At 48.4% G+C, this 25,173-nt stretch overlaps 1 protein-coding gene across 3 annotated transcripts in view; it reads right to left on the bottom strand.

The window, feature by feature from the left end:
* Positions 1 to 1,018: 1,018 nt before the first annotated feature.
* The window catches only part of PALM3 (paralemmin 3), a 44,186-nt gene continuing 20,031 nt past the window's right edge, over positions 1,019 to 25,173 (bottom strand). For 2 of the 3 annotated variants that reach the window (XM_083419667.1, XM_083419668.1), the window contains 6 exons: positions 18,799 to 18,879; positions 17,124 to 17,248; positions 14,358 to 14,472; positions 9,867 to 9,897; positions 6,260 to 6,367; positions 1,019 to 4,672 (listed from right to left, as the gene is read on the bottom strand). In XM_083419667.1, coding sequence (XP_083275793.1) covers positions 2,397 to 4,672; positions 6,260 to 6,367; positions 9,867 to 9,897; positions 14,358 to 14,472; positions 17,124 to 17,248; positions 18,799 to 18,879 — 2,736 coding nt within the window. In that variant the 3' untranslated portion in view covers positions 1,019 to 2,396. The remainder of the gene's footprint in view (positions 4,673 to 6,259; positions 6,368 to 9,866; positions 9,898 to 14,357; positions 14,473 to 17,123; positions 17,249 to 18,798; positions 18,880 to 25,173) is intronic. The other variant, XR_014506281.1, reaches the window with a different exon arrangement.

The following is a 25,173-nucleotide window of genomic DNA, read 5'->3' as shown; positions in this document are numbered from 1 at the left end:
GCCTTTGCCATGAGTCCATGGCCCAACATCACCTTGGCAGCTTTTCCTCGACTCTTAGGTATGGAAGGGAGCTGGGGGTCACCAAGTCCAATCCTCAGCACAAAACAAGGATCTTGCAACTACAGCCTCCCCACATGGGCATAGCTGAACAAGTAAATAAATAAACATACTTAAGTAACAGACCAATCACATTGCAGATAACTCAGTTCTGTGCCTCCCCTAACAATGCCTGCCCCCCCACCCAAAATAAATCCTGGCTACACCCATGGCCCCTGCCACCATCTGCTGAAATGCCTCTGGCAAACCAGAGCTTCTTGCAGCCAAACCAAGCGTTTCGCCTGCCTCTCGCCTCTCAAGTTGTGGGGAGCGGGAAGTGGGGCTAGCTGGGAAGGCCTTTAGGGCAGAAGTCAAGGGCCTCACTTGCTAGAAAGAGCAGGAACATTGCAACAGAAGCCAGACGTGGGTGGTGCTGTGGTCTAAATCGGCTTGCCAATCAGAAGGTCAGCAGTTCAAATCCGCGTGACGGGGTGAGCTCCCGTTGCTCTGTCCCAGCTTCTGACAACCTAACAGTTCGAAAGCATGCCAGTGCAAGTAGATAAATAGGTACCACTGCAGCGGGAAGGTAAATGGCATTTCAGTGTGCTCTGACTTCCATCACAGTGTTCCGTTGCACCAGAAGCAGTTTAGTCATGCTGGCCACATGATCCGGAAAGCTGTCTATGGTCAAATGCCGGCTCCCTCGGCCTGAAAGCGAGATGAGCGCTGAAACCCCATAATCACCTTTGACTGGACTGAACCGTCCAGGGGTCCTTTACCTTTGCCTATTTAGGATAACCCCAGAACCCCCTATTGCCTGCCTGTGTTTCCTGCCCTGACATCTGGGTCATGCTGTTCCTCTAGCTGTGGTTGTTAGTAAAAAGATGCTGGCAGCTAGAACATCCCTGCGGAGCACCCCTTTGCCAGCTCCAGAGCACCAGACCCATTTCCTCACCCCAAGCACAGCCAGAGGTCCCGCTCGTCATTGCATCTGACTTTAATTGAGACTCTTCCAGTACTGCCCAGGAACTGACCATGTAAAAGGCTCTTACTGACTTTGGTGGTGGCCCTAACAGAAGTTAGATAATTAGAATTAAAAACAAAGTGCATAGAATAAACAGTCATGGGAAGGGTGTGGGTGGTTGTGAGGAGGAGGGCTGGGGGTCCCTGTACTCTGGCTAGAGCACGGACCCTGTGACTGTGATAGGAATGGGGCGGGGGGAGGTCCACAGTTAGGAAAGGTCTCTCAGTCTGTCCTTGTGAGGGAGAGCATTAAGTCTGCACCACATGAGATCTTAGCTGGGAGGCCACATCCAAGCTGAGAGGGTTCCAGCAGCCTCTTGCCCAGAGTCTCTCTGTATCGCCAGCTCCTGCTGTCCCAGAGTCCTCTTGTGCCCAAAGTGTCACAGTGCTGAGTATTTGCTGCAGAATCCGTCGTGGCACAGCTGGGGCACCTCAGCCTACGTGCAGAAGGCAGTACGAAGGGAAGAAGGTATTGCTCAGTGTCTCTGGAATGTGCCCAGACTGATTTTGGAGAGTAATGCCAAGCTGGCAAGAGGGATTCAGGCACATGCGGAGAGTGGAGGTGTCAAGAGTTCTGCATGCATAGGTGTAGCTCTCGTATCCAGCCCAATGCGAGTTATGTACAAGCATGTGGAAGCAGATGTCTTTTCGTACTGGCACATGAAACCGTGGGGCGTGAACTGATGCGCTGCAGGCCAACATGCAAGCAGATATGTGACTGTATGTGCCTGTGTATGCATGTTAACAACAGCTGTGCATGGATATGTGCATTCCAACTACGCAAATTTACACAAATGTGTGTGTGTGTGTGTGTGTCTGGGGGAGAATGCATACACAGGAAACACAGGCGGAGGGAACATGTTGGTGGAGTCTATGCGTTAGTGCATGACAATGCACGGTCAGCAATGTGGACCCATGTTGCTAGTGTGCAGAGTGTGCCTGCTGCAATTGTGTGGGTGCGTGTCCATGTGTTAGTGCCTACGTGTGACTATGTCATGTAGAGACACACTTGGAGCCTCCCAAACAGCTAGAGCATCAGACTTCTCTCCCTCCTGTTCACCCACTCCAGGGGAACATGGAGAAATAAAGATGGAGAGGCAAATCCACTATTTGAACAAGTCCTCTGTTAGAAACCCGCTAGGGGTTCGTCTCCACAACCAGCATCCGTCTCCTCCAAGGGAGTGTGTGTGTTTGTGTGTGTATGAGAGAGAGAGAGAGAGAGAGAGAGAGAGAGATACCTACAGTAGACTACTGGCAGGGCATGTTACCAACTTCAGAGCCTGCCACTGGGACCAGATCAACAACTCCTGTTCCTGCGGAGGGCATCCTAGCCAAGCTCACATGACTGAGCAGCACTGGCATGACTTCTGCTTGCGCCTGCTCTGCCCCTGCTCTGGGTCTTCCCCTTGCCGGGGTGCCATGGGTTGGAGCTGGCATGAGGAGGCAGTGTTGGCAGAGGTGGTGGTGTAGGTTGGGGCCTCCTGGTTTGTGGCTGCCTGGAGTTTTAAGATCCCCGTCTTGGGCTGCATGTCTCCGACAGAAATGTCCACAGCATCTGCTGAGGCCTCCTGCAGCAGAGGTTGCTGTTCAGCATGGAGATTTTCCAGGACTTCCTTAGCCTCTTCTGCTGCTGAGGCCAGGCTGGCACCTCCACCTTCTTTCAGCTCCTGGTTCCCCACTGATACAGTCTTGTCCAGGAGAGGCTGGCCGATCTCCTGGCTGGACAAGAGCAAAGCATCTGGAGCCGTTGGGTTAGGGGATGGGGCTTGGCCTGGCATAAGGGGCACTTCTTCCAGCTTTTCTGGAAGAGACTTTTCAGGTTCCTGAAGGGACGTTGCCTGGCCCTGCATAGAGATTGGCACCTGCTCCATTAGCATGGGTTGAGCTTGGCCCTGAGGTGACCCTTTAGCTTCAAGGAGACGAGGTGAGGTCTGGCTTGGCAGGGATGTCTGCATCTGGTCTGTAAGGCATCCTCCCGCCTCTTGCAGAGAAGAAGGGGCTGCACCCTCCAGAAATGTTGGGTTCTGGTCCAGAAGAGCTTGTGGGATCGGATCTGGTACAGATGCTGGAGACTCCCCTGGAGGTAAATGCTTACCTTCATCTGCAGGGAGTGGGATCTGGCCTGGAAGAATGATGTCTTCCTCTGGCAGAGAAGGGATCCAGGCCTCTGGAGCTGTTGGCATTTGATCCTGCAGAATGACTGGAATCTCTTCCAAGGACAACCCCTCTGCTTCTTGAAGGGAATTTATTTGATCAGGCAGAGACGTGAGCTGGTAGGGGATTATGTCTGGAAAGGATCCTTTAGCTTCCACCCCAGAAAGTTCCTGGCCCTGTGAAGTTGTCGATATCTGAAGCGATTTCTCTGTTTCATTCAAAGAGGACGGGATCTGCTCTGGCAGAGATGTGAGCTGGTCTAGTAGAGGCGACAGGACCTGATCTGGCAGAGCAGCACTCTGTTCTTGTAGAGATGTTGGGATCTGGTCCAGAGGTTTCCCATTAGCTTCATGTAGAGGCGATGGGATCTGGTCCTGCAGAGAAGTGACCTCACCCTGCAAAGAGGATGGGTTCTCTTTTGGAGAAGAGGAAGGTTGGTCCTGCAGAGATGGTGGATCTAAAAGGGACTCTTGCTGTGGGGATGGAACTGGGGCTGAAAGCTGTTCCTTCCTTTCTTGCAAAGGAGCAGTCTGGTCCGAAAGAGTGGACAGGCTCTGATTTGGTAACAAAGGCTCTAGGCGTGAACCCTCCATTTCCTGAAACGAAGATGGAATCTGGTCTTGCAGGGGAGGAGGAATCTGCTCCTGAAGTGTCACTGGAACCTGGTCTGGCAGAGGTGATGATGATGACATGACTTCATCTAGAAGTGGCATCTTGGCTTCTTCCAGATCAGGGATCTGGTCCAGCAGAGGAGGCTTAGGCTGGTCCAGCCATGACCCCAGGCTCTCTCCGCTTAGATTTTCCTGTCCCCCCATCACTGGCTCCGCATGGCCAACTGCTAGGCCTTGGGCAGGATCCGCCTCTTTGGCACCCTGTTCTGGGAACTCCTTCTGCCCAGCTCCCATCAGTTCTGCTTCCTTGGCCAGGGAGCCCATCTCCAGCTCTGCCTCTGCCCGCCACTTGGGAGAATCAAGGCAGCTATTCTCACCCTGTGGTGCCTTAGAGGGACTCGGATGGTCCCAAGAAGTGGGAGACTCTCCCTCTGGACCGTCACGGCTGCCCAGTTCACTGTCCACCCGGCTTTCTGTAGCTCCAGGGGCCTTCACTGAATTCGAGGCACTGCAAAGGTGGTTTGGCTTGCTCCCTTCTTTACCCTCATTCCCTAAATCAGGGTGGCCCTCCAAGTCTTCCTCCTTCCCAATGGAGCTCTGCTTCTGCCCAACAGCATCCATGCTGCCCACTTCCTGGCCCAAGTGGTCTCGGATGACCATCTCCTCCACTGCCAGCTTTCTTGGGCAGTTAGGAGAGGCTTCACTGAGGCCCAAGCTCTGGCAGGCCAGTTTCACGTCCGGAGCAGCTTCAGCACTTCTCTGTGGGGGCTGGACGTCCCCACCTTCTTCAGTCATAGGGGTCACATCAACTTCTGCCTTCTCAGGACTGCATTCACTGCCAAACACACCTTTGGAGGAAAAAGCAACAACGTTATCTCAGGCACTCAGGTCCTCTGATTTCCCAGTACAGTGGACACTCAGGTTGTGAATGTGATCCGTGTGAGATACACGTTCACAACCCATGTCTGTGCATCTGTGCATGCGCAGGTTGCGATTCGGCACTTCTGCGCATGCGCAAAGTGCAATTTAGTGCTTCTGCGCATGCGTGACCGACAAAACCCGGAAGTAACTTGTTCCGGTACTTCCAGGTTTCGGCGGTCCGTAACCCGAAAAAACGCAACCTGAAGCGGCTATAACCAGAGGTATGACTGTAACACAAAGAAGCAAAACTGGACAGGAAGTAGTATAATATTCTCAATAAAATAAACTACAGCTTCCATTAACCTTAGCCAGCATGACTAATGGTCAAGGAGGAGGAAGAGTTGTAGGCTGGAGGCCCAAAGGTTAGCAGGCCCCCCATAAGACACAGTTACTTATATAAAGAGGTGTTGTGCCGAGTCCATTGTCCAGAGTCTAAATTGACCAAACCAGAGACGAACTTTGAAAGGGGTAGACAAACAAGGACACACGCACTTTGCATAATTCACTCAGCTTTTCCCAGTCATGGGGCGCGACAAGAGGCTATGAAGCAATTGATATAGACCTCTGTTGTGATTCCATGGAGAGGTCCCACCCCCACCCCCACATTTCAAACCTTAACATTTGCATCCCCAAACCTGCTTTTTAAAGGAAAACTCTGATTTTCAGGATTTCAGCCAAATGCTCTGCACTCAATACCAAAGTCCATGTTTGCAGAAATTTGCTTCACCCTATGCTCCACTGGAATGTAAACGCTTGAGTCGAAGGGTTTGCCTCTGGTCCTCCTGGCCTGATCCTTCACCCCTGCGGTGGGAAAACTCAGCCCCAGTGGCCAAATATGCCCCTCCAAACCTCTCTCTTTCTCTCTCTCTCTCTCTCTCTCTCTCTCTCTCTCTCTCTCTCTCTCTGGCCCTGGGCACTCTCCTCAAGCCACATCTCCCCAGCCACACCCAGGATGCATTTTCCTTTGCAGGCTCCTGGAGCATTTCTGCCCAGCAGGAAAATGTCCCATCGCTCAGATAATGTCTCTTCCTGGCTGCACGGAGGGCAAAAAGGAGTGTTTGAGCAAGTGCGGCAACTCAGCACACCAAGGCAAACTTTACATGAGTTACCGTATTTTTTGCTCCATAAGACTCACTTTTTCCCTCCTAAAAAGTAAGGGGAAATGTGTGTGCGTCTTATGGAGTGGATGCAGGCGGCGCAGCTATCACAGAAGCCAGAACAGCAAGAGGGATTGCTGCTTTCACTGCGCAGCGATCCCTCTTTCTGTTCTGGCTTCTGAGATTCAGAATATTTTTTTCTTGTTTTCCTCCTCCAAAAACTAGGTGCGTCTTGTGGTCTGGTGCGTCTTATAGAGCGAAAAATACGGTACTTGGCCCACGTTTGCCTCTGGCTCTGCCCACCATCCGCATCTGGCTCCCAAGAGGTTGCGCAGGATGGAAGGTGGCCCTCAGGCTGAAAGAAAGCTCCCTCTGCAGCTCACTCAAGGCCAGGCCTTGCTAGTCTCCAGCACCCACCTCCTCCCGGCATGTCTCCATTCTGCAGCTTCTCTTGGGCTGTTGCTTGCAGAGACCTCTTGGGTGGAACAGGAGCCAACTCAAGCCTGGACTCGGGGCCACTTCTCTCTGCAAGGAATTCATGGTCACATTCAGATGAAGTTATCAGGTCCTCTGAGAAGTGTGTGTGAAGCTTGTGAGTCATAGGTCAGAGGGCAAAGCCTGGTGGGGGCAGGAGACAGCAGCACCTGGTGGCAGGTCAAGGGGAAAAGGTATTTCTCTGTCTTGGCAGTGCAGGCTGGACCCTTGTGGATAATGTGGGCAGAGGTAACAGGTGCTTTCTATTAATATTATACTATATATATATTAAGGGACGCAGGTGGCGCTGTGGGTTAAACCAGAGAGCCTAGGGCTTGCCGATCAGAAGGTCAGCGGTTCAAATCCCCGTGTTGGGGGGAGCTCCTGTTGCTCGGTCCCAGCTCCTGCCCACCTAGCAGTTTGAAAGCACGTCAAAGTGCAAGTAGATAAATAGGTACCACTCCGGCGGGAAGTTAAACTGCGTTTCCGTGCGCTGCTCTGGTTCTCCAGAAGCGGCTTAGTCATGCTGGCCACATGACCCAGAAGCTGTACGCCGGCTCCCTCAGCCAATAAAGCGAGATGAGCACTGCAACCCCAGAGTCATCCACGACTGGACCTAATGGTCAGAGATCCCTTTACCATAACCTATATATATATATATTAATAATATATATTGGTATATAAATATTTTTATAAATAAACAAATGAACAGCAAGAACTGCCAAGCAGATAACTAACCCTTCTCCTTGGGTCTGCATGTCACCCTGAGATTTTTAGCTCTTCCTCCAAAGGAAGCCATCAAAACCCTGAAAGATCAAGCCAGGCCCTGAGACCAAGCAGACCAGTGTTCAGACAAGCTAAAGTAGTAATAGTAGTAGTAATTTATTATTTGTACCCTGCCCATCAGGCTGGGTTTTCCCAGCCACTCTGTGCGGCTTCCAACAAAGATTAAAAATACATTAAAATGTCACACATTAAAAACTTCCCTGAACAGGGCTGCCTTCAGATGTCTTCTAAATGTCAGGTAGTTGTTTATCACTTTGACATCTGATGGGAGGGCGTTCCACAGGGCGGGTGCCACTACTGCGAAGGCCCTGTGCCTGGTTCCCTGTAATTTGGCTTCTTGCAGCGAGGGAACCACCAGAAGGCCCTTGGCGCTGGACCTCAGTGTCCAGGCTGGATGATGGGGATGGAGATGCTCCTTCAGGTATACTGGGCCCAGGTCATTTAGGGCTTTAAAGGTCAACACCAACACTTTGAATTGTGCTCACAAACGTACTGCTATTAAGTAGTATCAGAGTCCCCTAAAGATGTACCGAAATAGACAGTACACCAGAGACGACAAACTGGTGGTCCTCTAGATGTTACTGGACTCCAGCTCCCATATTTCCCTGACCATCAGCCATGCTGAAGTGGAAGAATATCTGTAGGCAGGGCTCCTCTCCTCTACAGAGTACCAGCATCTCTCTCTTTTTTTGCTCAGTACTGACTTTTATTTTATTTTTAAAATAAAGAGCAACAGGCTCACCATCCTGACATTGCACTTTCCTACTGGTCCATAACTTCCATTCTCATTCTTATTCTTAAAATTTATATACTGCCCTTCATCAAAATATCTCAGGGGGCTTCACAAGGATAAAGGCAAAAAACAAATAGTTAAAACAATAACAAAACAATACAATACCCCCCCCCAACACACAAAACGTTTTAGAACACTGTAGAACAGGGGTCAGCAACCGTTTTCAGCCGTGGTTTTTTCAGCCGGTTCACTGTCCCTCAGAGCATGTGGTGGGCTGGACTATATTTTTTTTTTTGGGGGGGATGAACGAATTCCTATGCCCCACAAATAACCCAGAGATGCATTTTAAATAAAAGCACACATTCTACTCATGTAAAAACACACTGATTCCTGGACTGTTCGTGGGCCAGATTTAGAAGGCGATTGGGCCGCATCCGGCCCATGGGCCTTAGGTTGCCTACCCCTGCTGTAGAATATTAATTGACCAAAGGCCTGGTTGAAGAGGAACATTTTTGCCTGGCACCTAAAGATATGAAGGTACCAGACGAACCTCCCAGGGGAGAGCATTCCACAAACGGGGAGCCACTGCAGAAAAGGCCTCGATTACAGGATCTGCGTAGGTTTATATAAAGAGCGGAGGTCCTTGAGGTATTGAGGTATGAGAACAAGCTCCAATCTCCTGGGCCAGGAAACTCGAAGGAGCACACCCAGCCAACTCAATGCAGCCCATCTTCTGCTCTGAAAAGGGTGACTCACCAGGGGTTCAAGATATATAATGAGTTTTAGAACTCCCTGACTGGAGTTCTGAAAACCAGAAGGGCAAAGGCAAAGCTGCGGGCCACAATGCAATGACTGGTGGCTGGTTTTGGGCTTGTGGGTCACACTGTGCAGGCTGGGAAGAATATGATGACTATGAAAAGGGTTCTAGTTTCACCAGCAGGTGGGGAGAAAGAGGGGAGAGTGGGTAGGGGGGATGGGTGAAAAGAGGTATAAGTTACCTGGGTAATGGTAGGGAAAGGTGGGGTACATTCTGGGACGGGTAGAGGGATGGCTAAAGGTGGGCTAAAAGGTAAAGGGACCACTGACCATTAGGTCCAGTCGTGGACGACTCTGGGGTTGCGGCGCTCATCTCGCTCTAGTGGCTGAGGGAGCAGGCGTACAGCTTCCAGGTCATGTGGCCAGCTTGACTAAGCCGCTTCTGGTGAACCAGAGCAGCGCATGGAAATGCCGTTTACCTTCCCGCCGGAGTGGTACCTACTTATCTACTTGCACTTTGACATGTTTTCGAACTGCTAGGTTGGCAGGAGCAGGGACCAAACAATGGGAGCTCACCCCGTCGCGGGGATTCGAACCGCCAACCTTCTGATCGGCAAGTCCTAGGCTCTGGTTTAACCCACAGGGCCACCCACGTCCATTTTAAAGGTGGGCTAGAGGTTGCGTAAATGACAAGGCTCCCAACTTGAGGTTACAGAAGGCAAAGAAGAAACATAAGCTTGGAACAGGCTGGAACACGTCCCAGGGCTGTTTCTTTATCTGAATGCCCTACAAGGCTGTACCAACAATCTAGAATAGATAAAGAAACAATACACACAGAGAGAGACACACAGACATGGATCACAGCTGTGTTCATTCCAAGTTATTCTGTCCTCTGAGCCTGCCCTTTTTACACAAATAGCTGGCTGGAGATCAGATTTCAGTCCGGCAGGTGTGGATCTTTCAACACACATCTGGGAAAGGAAATTGCAGAATACGCTTGGGAAATAGGGGGCTCACCTTCCGCCTTATTATATCCGCCAACTGGGCTGCAGAAAACAAGAGAGGAGGAAGTGGAAATCTGTTGCTTAAAGCACAGTGGGATGTGAATTCATAGGTCCTGGGTGGAACTGAACCAGCTGACCTGCATAGTTCAGAAGATTGCAGCTGACAGTTGTGAGATTCCCATTCATTCCAATGAAGCTTGTGCAGAAGAAACTGCCAGGCAAATTGCACCCACTGTGATAGAGGTATCCTGGCAAATAGAGAATGACTCACCTTCTGGAGGAGAGGAAGAGGTCCCATCAACCTGAAAGCAAAAGAAAGGAACTTCATGGCAACAGTCTCCAAAGAGATCACTAGTAAACATTTTAAAATAAAATAAAATTGAGGTGGTTTTTTGCTCATTCTCAAATTCTTATTTATTCAACATGTTGATTCTTTGTCTTTCCTCCAAAGAGCTCAGAAGAGCCTCCATAAGGATCTCTCTCATTTTTTCTGCACAAAAATCCTGCAAAGTATGAACACAGGAATCTGCTTTATACAGTGGTACCTCGGTTTATGAACTTAATCTGTTCCGGAAGTCCGTTCTTAAACCGAAACCATTATTAAACCGAGGAGCACTTTCTCTAATGAGGCCTCCCACCGCCGGTGTACTTCCACTGTTTGGCTTCTGTTCTTAGACAGAGGTAAAGTTCATAAACCGAATAGTTTGTAAACAGGGCTGTTCTTAAACCGAGGGACCACTGTTCTGAGTCAGACCATTGGCCCTGCTTAGTATTGTCAAACTCCAAACTGACTAGCAGCCTCTCCCCAAGGCTTCAGACTGGAGTCTTCTTTCCCAGCTCTACCTGAAGATGCCAGGAAGTGAACCTGGGACCTTTTTCACACAAACCTTGTGTTTTCCCACTAAGCTAAGGCGCTTTCCCAGGTTAAAGCAATGACTAAGACAGAATACAGTGTTTGCACAATGCTTATTGGCCAGTACCTGTGACATCACCAGGGCATCTCTTCTCTCAATCCCTGGAAGAATTTTCTGTTTTAAAAATATTTCCATTAAATTTAAAGCATTAAAATCAGGATGTGGAAAATATGGAAACAACGAGGAGAGGCAGGACTGAGATGTGGAGATATGCTTCAGAGGTCCAGACTATGGGGAACCCCGAAAAATCAACAATTATAATTTGGATTACAATTTGGTCTTTTTTATTTTAGTTTTTTATTTTAATTGGATTATGATTGGATATATTAATTGGATTTTTTTATTGGAAAATTAATAAAAATGATTTTAAAAATATTTCAATTTAAAAAATAAGAAGTACAAATGAGCATTTAAAGCACATGCTTCTTTATGGCTGCAACTGCATACCATTACCTGGAAGTAGATTGCACTGAACTCCATGGAACTTACTTCAAGGTAGATTCTGTGAAACTCTTTTTCAGCTGAGGTCAAAAAGCCCCCACCCTACTCCTATTGTTGACCTTCTGGCACTTACCACATACTTTTAGAAAAATCCCAGTAGGTTTCTTAACTGAATTGGGATTTTATAGTGTCAGTTTATTGCTAGGCCTATTGTATTGGGTCTCTAGCACTCCGCTTAGAGATGATGGTGATTAAGCATTTCCAAACTGATGAACTAAATAATAAATAACAGGCAATGTCTGCTTTCACACTGTAATGTAAGATGACAAAAACGATGGCACTCAGGCCTCCTTGGGGAGGAGGGGTGGGAGAGAAATTTAATTGACTTAATTTTTTAATAATATCCACCAATTCACCATAGCTGCCTTGATCACCACCCCCTCCCACTAACTTATTTTTTTGGGGAGGAGTGTTTCCACTCCCACAGAGATATCCCTCCCCTCTTCTTTCTGCACACCTCATGTGGCCTGACCTGTGTGTGGGTGTATGAGCACAATTCAACAATGGGCTTCCCCCCTCCAAAAAAAAACCTGAGCCCACATCCTGAGAGGAGGTGGCTCATCTGTGTGAGAAACAGACATATATCAACAAACCAGAGGAAGCAGAAAGAAAGAAAGAAAGAAAGAAAGAAAGAAAGAAAGAAAGAAAGAAAGAAAGGTGTAAAGGGTATTGGTGCAGAGACATTATCACAGGGTCTGATTGAGAACCACATCAGGGCTCAGAATGGAAAGCAGGTTTTGCTTTCCTCTAAAATGTGTATTGTGGCTCAGTTGCTGAAATCTTCTGGAGACTCAGTCAGGGGTGGGAAACCTGCTGTGGCCTTTCTGATGCTGTTGAGACTCCAACTCCCATCAGCCTCAGCCAGCAAGGTCTATTGTCAAGGATGATGGGAAGAGTGGTACAGCAACATCTGGAAAGCAGCAAGTCCCCCATCTCTGTTGCTCAGTGTGATCCTAAGCAGGTTTGCCCAAGAGCACTTAATCCATTGTAACTTCCTTCCTTTGGGGCTGCTGCAAAAGTCAGGAAGCTATGGCTACTGTGCATACAGATATCTCTCAGTCTCTGGGAGAACCTCTCTAGTGGCACAATGTGGTCTGGATTGCATAGCCTGGTCTACGGGGCTGGTTCTGCTTTTGTGGCAATGGGATGAGATGAGGTCCAAATCTATAACAGATCAGAATCCCCCTTTGAGCCTTAGGAACCCTTCACTTGGGCAAAGGAAGAACTGGGTAGCCAGGTAACAATGCAACCCAAGGCCTGAAGAAGTGAAGGTGAGACTCTCAGGGAAGAGCCATAGCTCACTTACTCCTCCAGTTAAAGGATCTTGGAAACAATGTTGTGATTTGCTGTGAGGCAGCATCCTATATTGCTGACCTGATCTTATGTAGGTTGACCTAAAATAAGCTCCAGCGACTCTTTTCTGCCTTTCTTTCTTTCTTTCTTTCTTTCTTTCTTTCTTTCTTTCCTTCCTTCCTTCCTTCCTTCCTTCCTTCCTTCCTTCCTTCCTTCCTTCCTTCCTTCCTTCTCTCTCTCTCTCTCTCTCTCTCTCTCTCTCCCTTCCTTCCTTCCTTCCTTCCTTCCTTCCTTCCTTCCTTCCATCCCTTCCTCATCCCTTTCTCCCAGATTGCATCCAAAGTGAGACGGTTGTGGCTGCTTGGCATACTTCAGAGCATCATCAAGTCAATCCAGTTTGCATATCATTCACCTGGACTTACGGTAGGTAAAGGTAAAGGGACGCCTGACCATTAAGTCCAGTCGTGGCTGACTCTGGGGTTGCGGCGCTCATCTCGCTTTATTGGCCAAGGGAGCTGGCGTACAGCTTCCGGGTCATGTGGCCAGAATGACTAAGCCACTTCTGGCGAACCAGAGCAGCGCATGGAAACGCCGTTTACCTTCCCGCTGGAGCGGTACCTATTTATCTACTTGCACTTTGACGTGCTTTCGAACTACTAGGTTGGCAGGAGCAGGGACTGAGCAACAGGAGCTCACCCCATTGCAGGGATTCGAACTGCCAACCTTCTGATCGGCAAGTCCTAACCCACAGCACCACCCGTGTCCCACCTGGACTTGGAAGGGGCCAAATTACATTTCAAAATAACACCCATGAGGTATTGTGGTGTGTGTTTTTTAACCCAATAATATCACCAGGACACCTCATCTCTATACAGGAAATCCAGTTTTCTCACTAGATAATGAACCCACAATTTTGAACTCTAAAGTGAAACATTTACAACCTTTTATTTATTAAATGTGCAGACAGTCGTACCTTGGTTTTCAAACAGCTTAGTTCTCGAACGTTTTGGGCCCCCGAACACTGTAAACCCGGAAGTGACTGTTCCGGTTTACGAACTATTTTTGGAAGTCGAATGCCTGGCGGGGCTTCCGCGGCCAATCAGAAGCCGCGCTTTGGTTTTCGAATGTTTTGGATTCCGTTCAACTTCCAAGGTACGACTGCACTGCCCTTCATCCCAAGATCTCAGGGCGGTTCACAGCATAAAAACGCAAAATACACAATAAAAACAAGAACAAAACAAAACAATAACCCCACCCCCCCAGCACATTTAAAAAGACACAGAATGTAAATCAGTTTAAGACTTGGTTGAAAAGACTCTTAAGTGAAATGGGTGCACAACCCTAGAGTCTGTCAAGACTGGACCGTACGGGCAGGGGTACCTTTACCTTTATCACCCAGATCTGGTCTCGTGGCTTAGCTCTCCCAGACATACCACAAGCCATAAATCATGGGACAAACCTTGGTTACATGATAAGTCTGGAGAGTGCTAAGCCTTGAGCCTGGCTTGAGACAACATGCAAAGCCAAACTATGCTTAGCTCAGTGCTTAGCTCAAGCAGCAGCAAAATGACTAAAGAGTAGGAAAAGTGGCCCCAATCCCCTGTCTTGGACCCCACATGCTTGCACATTCCTACCGAGCCATGGTTTGGCTGAGCGTAACATGCAAATTAGGTGATTTCCACATACAGTGGTACCTCGGGTTAAGTACTTAATTCGTTCTGGAGGTCTGTTCTTAACCTGAAAATGTTCTTAACCTGAAGCACCACTTTAGCTAATGGGGCCTCCTGCTGCTGCCGCGCCGCCAGAGCACGAATTCTGTTCTTATTCTGAAGCAAAGTTCTTAACCTGAAGCACTATTTCTGGGTTAGCAGAGTCTGTAACCTGAAGCGTATGTAACCTGAGGTACCACTGTATTTAAGCTGTTCCCTACAACGATAAGGGCAAGAAGCTTGGTTTTAAAAAAATGTATGCTGAAATTCTCAAAATGTCAGAATCTGTGCTTGATAGGCAGTTTTGCATTTGCCACAACACAGGAGATCAGGAACTACTCATACCTTCCCCATGCCATCGAATGCCTTCACCTCCTTCAAAGCCTTCACAGACTCTTCTGGCTGCTGCAGTCCCTGGTGAAGTTCTGGATTATCCAGCTGCTGCATCTGAGTTTGGAGGCTTCAAAAAGAGAGGAACAGCCATTAAAGGACAACATTTCATGCCCTTGGCAAGCAGTCACAGGGAACAATGGTGGCCATGACCAAATCTCTACATCAGGGCTGGTGAACATGTGGCTCTGCGGTCAGAGCTGGACGACAATTCCCATTACCCCTCATTACTGGTCCTGCTGGCTGATGAGAGTTGGGAGTTCAACAACATCTGGAAGGCCACAAATTTCCCACCCCTGATCCACATGATTATTGTGACACAGAGATGTGCAAACCAGGACTCTGTTCACAGGAAATTGATGTGCTTGATTATCACAACACATGCCTTGGTAACATCCAGATGAGTGGGGCCTCCTTCTGACATGCTTTTGGAATCTGCAAATCTAAAATACAGCAGTCCGATGGTAGACTGGAACTGGCCATAGAAAGCATATCACATCTACCTTCAAGATTGTCCTCTTCCCCCGTAATTTAAAAACCTTCTGAGGAAGTTTGGCAAAAGGAAGCATAGCATGTAGCTATGACAGGCAGGGCCTACTCGGTTGTTGCCTCCTCATTCTGGAAACCTGCCCGGCTTGCTCTTGTCTGATCTTTAGCCAGCTGGCTAAGACCTGGCTTTTTAGATGCATCTGCATGCTACTAAGAGTGCTATGGACTGGCTTGAAATAACTTGTGCTTTATTGATTTGATGTTGATTTATTACTGTGTTGTGTTTTTATCGTATTGCCTTTCCCCCTTTGCAATCTGCTTTTGAAGGACCTTAGGCTACCCAACAGGACAGAAATCACAACATCAACAAGAACAACAGATGTATTTCATTGTTTTGAGTGGGGTTTTAAGTCGGAAATCTTCAGCCCCATTCTAAACTCACCAGTCACTATTCTGGGAAGAGGAGGAGTTTGGATTTGATATCCCGCTTTATCACTACCCGAAGGAGTCTCAAAGCGGCTAGCATTCTCCTTTCCCTTCCTCCCCCACAACAAACACTCTGTGAGGTGAGTGGGGCTGAGAGACTTCAGAGAAGTGTGACTGGCCCAAGGTCACCCAGCAGCTGCATGTGGAGGAGCGGGGAATCGAACCCAGTTCACCAGATTACGAGTCTACCACTCTTAACCACTACACCACACTGGTGTATTTATTCTGGGAACAATTTGCTCTCCTGTCCTTTGGCATTAAGTAACCTTATGAGCTGAACCTTAGCGCTATCTTTCATGAGCAAGTACTGTATTCTGACATCCTTTGGTTAGACAAATCCTGGCTTCTTGCTTGTGCGCCTGGGTATGAAAAGACCCCCACCCCCACATTTACAGCCAGGCTGCTGGAGGCTCTCCACCCCTGTCGCTGAGTTATCACTTTTGCACTGCCTGGGGGATCCTGCCCTCCTCCTCCCCCCCCTCCTCCCCCTGCTGCTGCTGGAGGGTGATTTAATCCTCAGGAGCCTTGCTGACTAATCACTCCGTTGAGCTCCTTCCCTCCAGCTCCCTCAGGCCAGGAAGTGGTTTCAGGCTTCTCTGTCCTGAGTGTTGGTTGTTGTTGTTTTTAGTCTCAGGCATCTTCTCTTCCGGAAAGAAGAAGATGCAGAGGCATAAGGGGGACACAAAGTGCCCACAAAACATCCCTCCTTCACGTCCTCCAGAGACCTCGATGTCATCATCAGCTTCCATCTGCAGCTTCAGCCGGAACAGCACATTATTGTGGCTGTAGTTGCTATTTATGTATATATTGCCATCAGCGGCCTGACTGGCTTCCACTAGGAGATGGGCATTTAAGCGTTGCTAGTCCCACACTGCCTCTTCCAGCAGAGATTCAGCATTCTCATTTTTTAAAAAACTTTCAGGTATCTCTTGAATTATTATTTTTTTTAAATGCAAAAAAGCATGAGTAGTTGCCCAAAATGTTCCTTGAGTAGCCAGTCATTTTTATGATTGCTTTGTCTCGTTTTAAATGTTCCTGTTGTACACCACCCTAGTGTTTCACAAGAAGGGGGCATATAAACACTTTTATGAATAAAAACAGAACGTGAGATGATTTATACAGTGGTACCTCGGGTTACAGACGCTTCAGGTTACATACGCTCCAGGTTACAGACTCCACTAACCCACAAATAGTACCTCAGGTTAAGAACTTTGCTTCAGGATGAGAACAGAAATTGCGCGGTGACCGTGCGGCGGCGGCAGCAGCAGCAGGAGGAGGCCCCATTAGCTAAAGTGGTGCTTCAGGTTAAGAACAGTTGCAGATTAAGAACGGACCTCCGGAACGAACCAAGTACATAACCAGAGGTACCACTGTAGAGAGTGAAGAGGACAGGTCTCTGCCCTGAGGGCCTTACAATCTAAAATTTGACACAGGGAGGGGCAAGAAAATGGGGCGGAAACTGAGGCAGCTGCTTCTCTGTCCTGGGTAAAGCCATGAAACCCTTTGGGGTGTGTTATTGTCAGTGCTGCTCAGTGGCGTAGCGTGGGTTGTCAGCACCCGGGGCAAGGCAAGTAATTTGCACCCCCTAACCCATGGATTTGCGCCCCCTAACCCGTGGATTTGCGCCCCCTAACCCTAACCCCCAGATGTTGCGCCCGGTGCGGCCGGCCCCCCCTGCACCCCCCACGCTACGCCACTGGTGCTGCTCCTCCACCACTGCCCTGCCATCACCTAAGACACACCCACCTGGACAGATCTTGCTCTAATTCCTGAATGCGATTCTGTGCCTCCCAGACAGAAGACAAGTGGTCATTGTCGTCTGTGGGTGAGGATGTTCCCTCCATCAGCCAACGATCACGCAGGGATTTCCTCTGAGAAGAGAGACAGAGAATGCATTTGTCAGCAATCCTGCGCTGGACACTCACGCCGACAGAGACACGTGGGCTGTCAGGACACATCAAGACAAGACAATGGGCTTACAGTCATGCATATATGCACAGGCACACATGAGATCATTCCTGCGCATACCCAGAATTGCATCTTTGTTCAACCACATGCACATATAGGTCTATATGGGCAAGCAGTCACACACGAAGCACTGACAGTACAATCTTTTCACGCCAGGCTACATGCCCAGATATTTGCAGCATATTCAGTGCCGGCTCTGTCAACTGCTTTTATTTTTTGGAAATGTATTTTAGTGGTGATTTTTTTTATTTAAAAAATTGTATTGTTGTATTTGCTAGGATTGTCAGTCATGCTCTTTACATACCATCCTAGTACCGGTAAAGGATGGAGGTCGGTTCAGAAATACTTTAAAATAAATAAATAATGAAGCTACATGGCGTTGACAGCAGATGTTGAACACACCCACTAGTGCGGATATTCAAACGTACTCCAGCCACAATCCTCACCGTTTCTCTCTCTCTCTCCACAACCACCACGCATCATGCAAGCATTTGCACACAAAGGGCCACACAGTCAGAACTTGACTCCTACAGCTTTCAGCTTCTAGGGGCATGAAAATCTGCACATAGGTGGTCCTCTTGGCCACTTGCACACCTTTTTCACACAAGGTTGTGAAAACACAGGCCAAAACAGGAAAAACTTGCAAGCAAACCCATGGCTCATATCCCAGTGACTGTGTCAGAATGCCCAGTGAAGCTCGTTGCTAAATGTGGGCTATAAATTTGATTAGACATGTTTATTTCTAGTGCAGAACATTGGAAAGTGAAGCAAGGTTGTTGCTGTTTTTTGCTGGGACTTAGTTATCTAAAGCATGCAATTCTCAGGCCAGGTTATGATTGGTTGAAGCTGTCCTGATTTTTTTTTTCCTGGGAGGTGTGCAGAAAAAATATGATCCTTTATAGAACAAAGATGCGTTAGTGGGGGTAAAGGAAGCAACATTTGATGCCTGTGATACAAGCACTAAGTTCCATTTTGCAGCCATTTTATACCTCCTCCTATATCTTCACAACAGCCATGTGAGGTAGGTTAGGTTGAGAGTTGGAAACTGGGCCAAGGAAGTGAGCAAAAGCAGTGGGGAGTTAAATGAACATGCGCAGAGTATTTTCTATTTGTTTATCAAGGTGGGCCAAGAAAAAAAAACTACACAAAAGCATGTGCCATTATATCCGAGTTAGTTTTTAAGACACTCCAAGACTTTTTTTTTTTTTTTGTAGTATCTTATTTCAGGCTCTATTTTTTTTTGGGGGGGGGAGGGCTATTTTGGGAACTACAACAGGGCCCCCAACCACCTTAATCTTGGTGTCTGACATGCCCCCTCCTCCCCTGGTCCCTCCCACAGTGGTACCGCACCCCCCACCCCGCCATCATTTCACCTCCTTCATCTCCCCACTCCCGCATCCCAACCTCCATCCCTCTGGTCCATCCATTCCTGCATCCCTCTCCTGGGCGTTACCTTGAGGCGCTGGGCTCGCAGTCTCTCCTCCTCCAGCTCCCGGCGGGTGGCCAGGATACGCTCCTGCAGCCTGCGCCGCTCCTGCAGCAAAGCAAAAAAGGGACCGAAGGGGTGGGAGGCGAGGCGAGGCAGGAGCCGCCCTGCAGAGAGAGAGGGGCGGACAAAGGGCCCGCCGCCGCCGCCGCCGAGGTGGGAGGCAGGGCGCGAGCGAGCCCACGTGGGCGGCAGACAGGCGAAGCGGCGTGCCTGCCTGCCCGACCGCGCCGAGGACTTAAGCCCAGCAGAGCCGCCCCTCCTCGGCCTTTAGCAGCAGCAGCATCACCTGGGGGCAAGAGGAGCAGCAGGGAAGAGACCCACCCCCGCCGCCGCCACCCCTTTGTGTCTCGCCCGGCGCTGCGCTGCTCTCTATCTCTCTGTCTCCCTCTCGCCACCGGTTCAGGAAAAACCCATCTATGCCAACCCAGACGCCACCTTGCAACTGTGCCAGCGCCTCCCCCTTTTAAAGGCTGGAAGAGCTTGGGGGGGGTGCGGGTTGAGGTGGGGGGAGAGAGTGCCCTGTCTGCAAAGGGCCTGCCCCCTTAACCCTACTGGGATGTTCAGGGTCTTGCAGAGCAAGGCAGAGGCCAGGGCCAGGTAGATAATGTGCCCCCCTTTTTTTTACCCTGGGGATAACTGAAGTCTTATAAATAAGTAAGTATGTAAATAATTTTCACAAAAGTTATGCTGACAAATAATTTTGTTTCAAGGCTTGAACTGTATCTGCATATAAAGACAAAATGGAAAATACAGATACAGTGGTGCCTCGGGTTAAGTACTTAATTCGTTCCAGAGCTCCCTTCTTAACCTGAAACTGTTCTTACCCTGAAGCACCACTTTACCTAATGGGGCTTCCTGCTGCTGCCGCCCCGCTGGAGCACGATTTCTGTTCTCATCCTGAAGCAAAGTTCTTAACCCGAGGTACTATTTCTGGGTTGGCGGAGTCTGTAACCTGAAGCGTATGTAACCCGAGGTACCACTGTAGTCCATTAATTTCATCTGCCATTCTTCTTTCGTTGGAATTTCTTCTTGTTTCCGTTTCTGGGCTAACAGCGTAAGGCAATAAGCCTCATAACGGGTCAGCCTTTGGTTCACCTGCCTGACACCTGCCTGAAGTTGGAGTCACCACAAAGGGGACTCTTGGACTATTTCTGGGTTAGCGGAGTCTGTAACCTGAAGCGTATGTAACCCGAGGTACCACTGTATACAACAGTGCTTTTTAAAATGCTGACCGAGGTACCACTCTGTCTGGGCCTGGGGATGTTTAAGAGAGAGAGAGAGACCCTGGGGGGGGGGTTTACATGCAGCGAGAGGGAGACTTTACTGCCACCCTCCCCTTTTGGCTGGGCTCTCTGTAGCCTCGTGGCACCTAAAAGGCGGCGGCTTATCCTTGTGAGGACGACTGGTCCACAGACCACGTCTTTGGGCTGCGATCCATGAAAGTGTGTGTGCCACAATCAATCAAAGGAGGCTAATCCTCTCGGAGAGACTGGTTTTACCTCTCAGTCATTTTCTTTTAACAGCGTAGTTTTTCAGAGTTTAGGGAAATCATTAGAAGTGTTCATCATGAATGCTTTTGAATTAATATACAAAAAAAAAATCAAAATGTAAGTCATAGTCAGAAACATCAGGAAGGCACTAGGCTCCGGAAGGTTGCACTACGTTGGTTCAGATAATGCTGCTATTATCAGACTGATTTAACTGTGTTAATGAAAGTGTAGATCTAAATATATTTTTAAAAATAGTTACTTTTTGGCACCAGACTGCAATGATCTCAAATAATTCAATTAGAACACTGGAGACAAACACAACCATGTCTATACAACCTGGGTGTACCCAGCGGAATCTGGAGTTTACAGTCTATTGTGTTGACATTTAAAATCAACATGTTTATGCCACACAACCATCTGTATGTGCCAACAGACTTCCATACGCATAAACAACCCTTAGGAGACTAACAGGAATTATGAATGAAACCAGGGCTCTAATCTTCCTTGGTGACTGAGCATATGAAATTAAAAGAGAGGACATAACATCTAATGAATTGTTACCAAGTAAAAGGTAAAAGTAAAGGACCCCTGACAGTTAAGTCCAGTCGCAGACGACTCTGGGATTGCAGCGCTCATCTCACCTTACAGGCCAAGGGAGCTGGCATTTGTCCGCAGAAAGTTTTTTGGGTCATGTGGCCAGCATGACTAAGCTGCTTCTGGCGAACCAGAGCAGCGCATGAAAATGCTGTTTACCTTCCCGCCAGAGAAGCTTGCACTTGGATGTGCTTTCGAACTGCTAGGTTGGCAGGAGCTGGGACAGAGCAACGGGACCTCACCCCGTCGTGGGGATTCGAACCGCCGATCTTCTGATCGGCAAGCCCAATAGGCTCTGTGGTTTAGACCCTATCACCAAGTACAAAGGTACAAATGTTGACGCAGTGTTTGGGTGTGTGCCTACACGGAGGTGACAATGTGTTTACCAAGCCAGCATGTGTTGCATGCGCTCAAAACACCCTGTGGCGTGCATAAGGTCATGGGTGCGTCTGCCAGTATTCACGTACTGAAGGCTCCTCACTGCTGTTTGTAGCTCCATCTCCCTTTGCCCCGATTCTCTCCCTGCACAGAAACATCCCTCAGCTGCCGAAACACTTCTCGCAACAATAAATGTTTACTACGCTTCCTGGCATGCACCATTCATGACAACATCTGCCATCTGGATGTGTGCGTGGGGCTGGACACAAGGACAGCCGGGCTGCATCGCAGGCATCAACCCCAGACCGGCCCCTGTTTCTTCCAGCCTGGGCAGCCCTCCAGATCCCTCTCCTCCTGTTTGGTTCAGGTTGGAGCTATTGCCTGGTGAATAATTCATTTGTTTCAAAGACAGGATGAGCAGAGGAATGGCAGCTCAGGTTACACCAGGCCTGCACAGTGTTTCCCACGGAGGAGGGGAAGCAGCCCACATTTAGCCCAAATCCAAAAACGCTGGGAATATATTCAAGGGCGAAATAATAATAATAATATATTATATATATACCCCGCCCATCTAGAATCATAAAATCATAGAGTTGGAAGAGACCACAAGGGTCATCGAGTCCAACCCCCTGCCAAGCAGGAAACACCATCAGAGCACTCCTGACATATGGTTGTCAAGCCTCTGCTTAAAGACCTCCAAAGAAGGAGACTCCACCACACTCCTTGGCAGCAAATTCCACTGTCGAACAGCTCTTACTGTCAGGAAGTTCTTCCTAATGTTTAGGTGGAATCTTCTTTCTTGTAGTTTGGATCCATTGCTCCGTGTCCGCTTCTCTGGAGCACCAGAAAACAACCTTTCTCCCTCCTCTATGTGACATCCTTTTATATATTTGAACATGGCTATCATATCACCCCTTAACCTCCTCTTCTCCAGGCTAAACATGCCCAGCTCCCTTAGCCGTTCCTCATAAGGCATCTGGCTGGGTTTTCCCAGCCACTCTGGGCAGCTTCCAAGAGAACACTAAAATACAATAACCTATTAAACATTAAAAGCTTCCCTAAACAGGGCTGCCTTCAGATGTCTTCTAAAAGTCTGGTAGTTGTTGTTCTCTTTGACATCTGGTGGGAGGGCGTTCCGCAGGGTGGGTGCCACTACCGAGAAGGCCCTCTGCCTGGTTCCCTGTAACTTGACTTCTCGCAGTGAGGGAACTGCCAGAAGGCCCTCGGTGCTGGACCTCAGTGTCCAGGTAGAACGATGGGGGTGGAGACGCTCCTTCAGGTATAGTGGACCTGGCCACTTCCAATAGCCACATCACTGGGCAGAAGAGATATGCACACACCAGGTTTGCCACTTGTGTGTCATCAAGAAACAAGTTTGCATGAAATTTGCATGTCAATGCAAATTCAGAAGCAAATGCTGCCATTTAAATAGAAATACAATATATCTCTCATATCTCTCCGACTGTGGCCAGGTGACCCGAGGGCTCGCTCAGGCTGCTGCTCACTGTTATTACTTCAAGGCTCCTAATCTCCCTTCTTATGGTTCCTTATCTTTAAATTGGACTTAAAACAGAAGTCTTCTTCAAAATGCATGGCTTTCTTCTCAAAGAACTTCAAACCAAAGTTCTCTGCCCTATGTGTGGACGCATTACTCCACAGACAAATCATCACATTTCTGGCCGTGCTATTTTCTTCTAGAGAAAACGGGTTGCCATACAAAACTGTATTTTGAGAGGGGCTGTTTTTCACGAGAGCCTCCCCCAGTTGAATGCACGTGTGAGACTGGAAGGAAGACTCCCCAAAAGTTCATCCCTGCAAGTCATCTTTTCAGTAGCACTCTTCCCACCTTAGATCAAATCTATGCTGCCAGGTGCCATAAGAAAGCTGCAGAGATAGCGCAGGATAGTGCGCACTCCAGAAATGACCTCTTTCAGCTTCTGCCTTCTGGAAGAAGGTACAGGGTTATAAAGACGAGGACTAGCCTCCTGAGAAACAGTTTCTACCCAAATGCAATTCTGGCTTTAAACGCAGTACTGTATAAGGAGTCTCTATAGGAGTATATTGTATTTTAAAATGGGGTTTCAGAGCTTTTAGGGGTTTTTGAATGTCTTATGTAGTTTTTTCAATTTCATTGTTCTGTATGGGACAAGGACAATAAGTATATCGTATCGTATTTTAAATGGAGGAGGTCCTCTGGCTGCTTCCTTTCCTGCAGGGGAACTTGTATCCAGAACTGCGCAAGCAGAGTTACACTCATTCAATTTCTTCTCCCTGCGCATGGGAGTAGCCGGGGGGGGCAGGGAGGGGCAGGTGCCCCCCAATCAATAAAAATAAATAAAAATACATAGCAAACTGAGGTTCTGTCCCCCCCCCAATAAAAAACCTGCCCTGCTAACAAAAATCCTGGCTATGCCCATGTCCCCACATGCCCCAAAATCTGATCCGGGGGGTCCCCCACCCCCTGGGAGATGATATTGAGGGTGCACAAGAGACTCGAGGCAACAGGAACAGGATAGGAAGTTTCACTGTGTGCACAGAAGTCTATTGTGCAAGTGGAATTGCAGCCTTTGATACAGCTCATAGGTTTGTAAACAGCTGCTGGGTCTAAAATGCTTGCCCCTGTGGAATGGGGGAACTGCCTGCGTGCAGGAAGGTTTTTTAAAATGGGATTAAAAACGGAATCCTCTCAAATCCTCACATTAACCCAGGGAGGGCAATGCTGTTATCCTTATATTACAGAGCAGGGACTAGACTGTGTATACATTATGCATTCAAAGTGTTATGTACGGAGTTGAATAGGATTCAGAATGCAGCAGCCTGATTGGTCCTAGAACAATGGGATTCAGAATGCAGCAGTCTGATTGGTCCACAGGAGCCACCCAATCCAGCTCCAGGTGGAAGTGAATCCGTGACCTGATTGGCTTACAGGAGAATCCCGGAATTAGCCAATCACATGGGGCCCATTGTGTAAATAATGTATATAAAGCAGACATTCTGGGGGAACTTCCATTCCTCCTCACTACTATGAGCTGAATAAAGAGCATGAAATCCACTCTCGACTCCGAGTATATTTCACAAAGCACATTCTAAGCGCCTTCTTTCCCTCAAGGAATCCCGAGCACAATAGTTTGCCCCTCACAAACTACAATTCCCAGCAGCCCTGAGCAACCACAGCACTCATAATTCTTTGAGGGGGGAGGGAATGTGCTTCAAATGTGCTTTGAAGGTATAGTGCACACACATCATACATTTCAAGCACCCCCAAAGAATCCTGAGAATTGTAGTTTGTTAAGGATGCTGGGAATCATAGCTCTGTGAGCGGTAAACTACGGTTCCCAGGATTCTTAGTGGTGTGTGCTTTAAATGGGCTGCTCAAGATAGACAGCTCCTGCTGCTTGAACATTAACCGCCAGTCATGAGAAGCTGTAAAGCCAGAAATATTTTTTTTAGAAATATATCCCACAATCTGCCATCCCATCAGCCACATGCCACCAACATTCTCCTCCCCACCAGCAGCATCCCCACGGCTGAATGCATTTGACTGTGTCTGTGTCCACACCATACATTTAAACCACATGACTTCCCCCAAAGGATCCTGGGTACTGTAGTTTGTTAAGGGTGCTGTGAATGGTAGCTCTTTGAGGGCTTAAACGGCAGTTCCCAGGATCCTTTGGGGGAAGTCATGTGCTTTCAACCTACAGCCATTGTTAGGCTATAGGGCAAATGAGCAGCCCACAAAGCACCACTGGGCCTGGCCTAGCCACCGCAATAAGCCTCCCTGCCAGTTCATGTCAGCCTTTTAAAAATGCCTAATGATGCCAAACTGATAAATACAGTGGTACCTCGGGTCAAGTACTTAATTCGTTCCGGAGGTCCA

The sequence above is a fragment of the Podarcis tiliguerta genome (assembly GCF_965153285.1).
Source record: "Podarcis tiliguerta genome assembly, chromosome: 17".
NCBI classification, from domain to species: domain Eukaryota; kingdom Metazoa; phylum Chordata; class Lepidosauria; order Squamata; family Lacertidae; genus Podarcis; species Podarcis tiliguerta.
This window is presented reverse-complemented; position numbering and strand designations above follow the sequence as displayed.